General features: G+C 42.9%; 1 protein-coding gene across 1 annotated transcript in view; it reads left to right on the forward strand.

Annotated features, from left to right (window-relative positions):
- Window positions 1-5366, forward strand: part of LOC138359499 (heat shock protein 75 kDa, mitochondrial-like) — an 86294-nt gene extending 80928 nt beyond the window's left edge. Inside the window, exons 4-5 of the mRNA XM_069318831.1 lie at window positions 924-1160; window positions 5320-5366. Coding sequence (XP_069174932.1) covers window positions 924-1160; window positions 5320-5366 — 284 coding nt within the window. The remainder of the gene's footprint in view (window positions 1-923; window positions 1161-5319) is intronic.
- Window positions 5367-6000: the final 634 nt, after the last annotated feature.

Consider the following 6000-nt stretch of genomic DNA (forward strand, 5'->3'; position numbering starts at 1 on the left):
TCATATTCTATATATGTATTAAACTAAACCAAACACTTTTACAGTGTTACAGCTGCCGTCTTCTGTAACATGTCTTGGGCCGAGATTCGGGTGCGGAGATTTTGGCGGTCGGAAAGGGTCTTGGCAGCGGGCTACTTGGTCAATGATCCGAGGCCTGTGTTGCTTTGGGTCGATGGTTGCAGCCAGTTGTCTCAACTTCGCTTTGAGGGGTGAGTGCCAACTGCCTCTGGGGTGAGTGCCAACTGCCTCTGGGGTAAGTCCCTCATGTTTTTGTCGTTTGGTAAGTAGCTCTGAGGAGCTTTGGGGAGCCGGAGGGGCTCCCCCCAGAAAACCAGCGTTGAATGTAATGAAATGCCATTTTCTGGGCGAGACCCGGAGGCTCCCCGGCATCCCTCCCTCCCTCCCTCTGGTCGGCCGTTTTTTGCATGTTTTGACATCCAGCCTCAGAACTGAAGGGTGGATAGCCGGCGTAGGGGGTCTGAGGCTCCCACCAGCTGTGCAGAAAGCGGCACGGCGACGTGTGACGTCATGCTCGTTTCTTTTAGGGGGAGTTCTATCCACTTGTTCGGCTTGTGGTATCAATAATTTCACCAGAATAGGGGTTTGTTTTGGGATGCTTACCTTTCTGGGTGCCTGACCTGGTCGATGGCAGACAGAATGCTTCCAACCACACGAGGGTTTCTATAGGCCATTGCTCCCCATGCCTGGCCCCCTCTCTGAGGGGGCCAGGTTCTGCCTCGTGATCCCCGGTAGGCCCACAGAACTCCATACACATGACTGATGCCAAAGGCTGACATTAGCATATCAGCCTAGTAAGCTCCGGGGAACCTCCAGGTCTCGCCCAGAAAATGGCGTTTCATTAAATTCAACTCTGGGTTTTTATTGCAGATAACATATAAATTGTGTCCAATTTTTTTTTACAGTGTCAGCTGAGAGTAGTCTTCGTCGTTCCCAAGCAAATGAATTTATGGACTGGCTAAAAACTGTGTTGGCTGGACGATGTTGGGGAATGAAGGCTACTTCTCGTCTGGAGTCGCATCCATGTGTCATCACTGTGGAAGAGATGGGTGCAGCAAGACACTTCGTACGCACTCAATTTACACAGTACCCGAAGAGACCAGATACTCACTTTTGCAGCCTCAGTTGGAAATTAATCCCAGGTATGAATTTTTGTTTTGGCCTGTAATAGAGTGGGAACATAGACTTCCTTGACCCTCAGCTCTCTCTCTCTGACTTGGTCCTCTCTCATTCCTGTTAATCCACTCCATATTTCCTGTATTACAAGTGATGTGGAAAGCATGGGGGATTTTTTTATATTGCAGAATGGTGACTGATAGGGGTTAGTGTGTGATGCTTTCCTACTAATCCAGACCCACTCAAATGCACCTGCTATATTTAGATCAACAACACTGCTGATCTATGATTCATCCAGCGTCTAATGTCACTTATTGGAGAGATTTAGCAAGAGGTCAGCAGCAGATCAACTTTTTCTAAATACCATGTTGGCGATCACAGCAAACAATGATGGTCAAAAAAATTTCATTTGCGCAAACTGGCCGCACACTGAATGGCAGACTTAAAGAACAAAGGAGAAGTGTTAAGTCTGCAGACACTAACAATACTCAATTCTGCCATGTGAGGGATTCCAATCATCCCATTGATTGGTCTTCCTACAAAATAATCTTTCCTGCCTCTACTCTACACAGACGCCGTCTTGTAGAATCGGCTCTAATACACAATGTACCCAACATGAACTTGAGTCCTGGCTTTGTTGCTGTGGACTCTTCCCTTTCACAGTATATACTCAAATGCTCTAAACTTTCTAACAAACGTGACTTAACATAAGCTTACCCCTTCCATTTATCTTTCTTTCTCTTTCCTTTTCTTTCTCCCTTCTCACCTTTTTCTGTCCATTGTCTTCTCCTACGCTCCCTTGCTATCCTCTTCTTATTCCTATTACTATCTCCTTCGGTGGTTATAATAGGAGCTGCCTCGTATGGGCCAATAGGCCTTCTGCAGTTCTCATTATTACTACTATCCCCTACACCTTACTTTCCTCCTCAGCTCTCTCTTGCCTATTTATTGCCTGTATCTACCTCCTCTTCACAATCGACTTGAAAATGGTGCAGGACGGACCGAAACGTCGTCGTCCCTTCAACTTCTAGTGTGTGGTCTGGTAAACATGCTTCAGCCACGTTATTGTGACTCATCGCCTGCATCTGACACTGTCACTACAGTGTGTTGAATGTATTTAAACGTTGCAACAATGAATAATGAGAACAATCATTATATGGATGGCGTAATAACAGGGAACCATTAGCGCCTCTGGTGGTCAGATGCTTAACTGTATTAGAGGTTGACAGTTTAGATATTATGGTGAAATAAGGGTGAGTGGCGCGTCTGGGAGTCCCACTTTTTATTTTGTGTGGCTCATTTGTCGACCAGCCGCCGCCAGGCAAGGGTCACGTTGATTACCAGTGAGCAAAAAATAAATGTGTTACAGATATCATTAATCAATCATAATATAGGAAGGATTGTTCGGGGTGTGTACTTCATGTTGTTATTCGTTATTATTTTGTATATTGTATGTATTTAGACAAAATATAGAGGTGACTGTCAGGTGGCAGCCATAGGTGTACCCGCTAGTTAAGTCATTAGGGCGCTTGTGGTGGCCTTAATAGCCATGCCAGTAGTTAGCCAGCAATCTTAAGGTTATCTTGAGATGATTTCGGGGCTTAGCGTCCCCCGCGGCCCGGTCCTCGACCAGGCATTCTTTTTCTTACACATCCCCAGGAAGCAGCCCATAGCAGCTGTCTAACTCCCAGGTACTTATTTACTGATAGGTAAACAGGGTCATCAGGGTGAAAGAAAGTGCCCATTTGTTTCAGCCTCGACCGGGGATTGAACCCGGAACCTCAGGATTACGAATCCGAAGCGCTGTCCACTCGGCTGTCAGGCCCCTTAAAACAACCCAAAGAGAAATCTTCGACATATTTTGATGAAAATCTGAATGAAACGAAAAATGTTGGCCACAGATTGTGTGAAGATGGTGGGGGGGGGGGGGGGGAATTGAAGGGGTGCAGGTTAGTATGATGAGCATGATGCAGAATGATGGAAGGAGAAGGGCTCCTATGATGAATTGACCTACAGGCCACCATCTACAGTGGCCTCGACGGGGACAAGACGGCGGCGTCTTGTCAAAGGTCAGCCTTCCTACTCCCCCCCCCCCTCCCTCTTACTTTATTGAGGATTTGTCTTGTGTATATTGTGCACAAGAGGAATGACTCGGCATTTACGACTTGAGTGGTTAAGCGGGTTCATGGGTTAATAATCCTATGGGGGAAACAACACATCTATTTTCTGTGTTACATTGTGGCTTGTTGAGCTTGAAGCTGTTGTCCAGCCTGTCTGTGTCAAATATGACATTTTAGAGAAGTGGTCTGTATTAATGACCTCCAACTTGGTCAGTATTACAAAGGCCTCTGCTGTTATTTATTTATTTATATAACTACAAGTTATATTGGGTTTCTGATCAACCCGTCCTCTTAAAACTAACGTCACTTTTGGCTGGTATGCGCGGCGCTATGGCCAAATTTGGTCGTAATTTGAAATGAAATCGACTCACAAAAGTGAGGCACTGTTCCGTTTTCTGTTTGAGTCGTCCGGCTTACTCGGCAAACTTAGAAGAGGATTCTTTCCATTAACATTTTTCATAACGTTTTGAAACTTTATGAGAATTTCCTGCCCACCTAACCTATCAGAGGACCCTTACCTTATTGTTGTTGAAAAAAAAAATCCCAAATTTATTTTCATTCTGTTTTCATTTTCAAATTACGTCCATATTCGGCCATACGGGTAAACGGCCAAAAGCGACGCTCTTTTTAAGAGGACAGGTGACAAGGAGTACATAGCACTATGTGTTTACATTCTTGTAAAGCCACTAGTACGCATAGGACTTCGGACAGGTCCTTAATCTAACAGATAATATTAAGTAGGTAATTTCTAGGAAAATTTATAGGCTAATCTATCAAAATCTATAACAATTTAAACATTTATAGTGACAGTTGAACAAGTTCTGGCATGATTGTTGTTGCTGTCTTGAACTTTCTCCAAAGCGGAAAATCATTGATGTGTTTTTGAAGTGAGGTTTCCATATTAGGACACAGTAGGCCAGATGGGACCACAAGCGACTCGTACAGTTCAATATTCAATGTTGTTCGTTTAAGTCAATGATTCGTTTAACTATTCTTAAGGATTGTTTTCATATTAACTGTGAGTCCCAGATGTTTAATGGCTGGTACATCATAACTCCTAGGTAATATTGACCTAAATTTACCAGAGGGCCACCATTTCTCCATTGTGCCCTCTACGGCAACAGGAAGCCGGCGGTTTGTCAAAAGTTCCCCTACGGTTCCTGAGGAGTTTGTCAATCTGTATTTTGAGCGCGCAAACTGCTGCATTATGACATTAAAGGTAGTTTCATAATATGTACACGGTGTCTTGTAGCTAAGGTAAAGGTGGCATATAATGTTTAGCAACAAGTCGCCCTAGATTGTTTAGTGTTAACGACTAGGGCGATGGAGTGGTCATAGCAGGATAGCAATTGTGCAGATAAATGGGGAAGATAATTGCAGACGAGGAGTCACAATAACGGGGGCTGAAATACGTTGACCAAATTACACACTAGAAAGTGAAGGGACGACTAGATAATTGTTTATCTAATAGATGGAAGATGTTAATTAATTGCATCTTGTTTACCCTGCGATGTAAAATGAATTCACCTGTAAATGGTCATTTTTGACAATGTAATCACTAGGCTTCTAACGTTAGTTTAGTGCTCAGAGACCATATACTGTACTTAAGAGGTTTTAAACATGTTATTTATATAATTTAGGCCAATACACAGCTAAATAAATTAATAATACACAGTACTTTTAACTAAGGTTAGCTAAAGGTTTGTTTTAGTGGAAAACCCTAATAAGGTAATGTGTTTCTATGTAACTTTAAAAGAACATTGATGCTTAACCATAGCCTCATGAGTCGGAGACAAAAATGTATTTCGTTAGGCTATTGCAGTCTTATCAGTCTTGCCTACTCGCTATTGTTGATACAATCTGTAATTAATCTCCATTGCAATATCACCTTTTCCAGTGATTGGTTCCAGTGTTCTTGAAATTCATAATTGTATTTTCCTACTCGATTGTATTTGAAATAAACTGTTTATACTTACCCTGATGCTACATAGCCTTCCTGGTTTGGTGCATTCTTTTGATAATTACTTATACTTGCCCTTAATATATGTAAAAAATACTTTTTCAGGAGTGTGGCACGTGTGGACAAGTATTGGATCAGAAGAGTCAAGGTAAAGTTAGCAACTAGTTCTGGGGAAGAGCGGGTGGAACTAGATGGGCGTAGAAAACTTCACATTCTTGTTACACTAACACTGGTTTGTGCCTCGGAGAGGCTGCAGGATCCAGTAAGTTCAGTAGAACTTCGGTTTCAACTCCTTTTGACCATGTCGTAGCTCAGTCGATTACGGCAGCGTCTGGGATGCTCTCGGATGCAGGTTTGAATCCTCGTCCCGGCCCTTGTGGATTTGTACACTCTTGTTAACAGGCTGAGAGCTTTTCTTTCCCATAGATTTAATTATAGAAGAGTTAGCAATAAGTCGGCTGGGTTTATTAACGTATTGTTTTTAGGTCCCATTTAGATTATGCCGTTCAGTTTTGATCGCCATGCTAAAGAATGGACATAATTCACTAGAACACGTCAGTTAGGATGACAAAGTTAATCCCGCAAATTAGAAAGCTTCCGTATGAAGAGATGTTGGAGAAACCTTAACGTGACATGATTGAATTGTACAAGCAGATGAATGGGCATAACAAGGAAGCTATTGATAAGGCTTTAAATGAGGATAAGTTCAGATTTAGGAAATACCTGGGTAAATACTGGTTTGGTAACTGGGTTGTGGATTTGTGGAACAAATTACTGGATCATGTG

The sequence above is a fragment of the Procambarus clarkii genome, chromosome 91 (genome assembly GCF_040958095.1).
Source record: "Procambarus clarkii isolate CNS0578487 chromosome 91, FALCON_Pclarkii_2.0, whole genome shotgun sequence".
Classification (NCBI taxonomy): domain Eukaryota; kingdom Metazoa; phylum Arthropoda; class Malacostraca; order Decapoda; family Cambaridae; genus Procambarus; species Procambarus clarkii.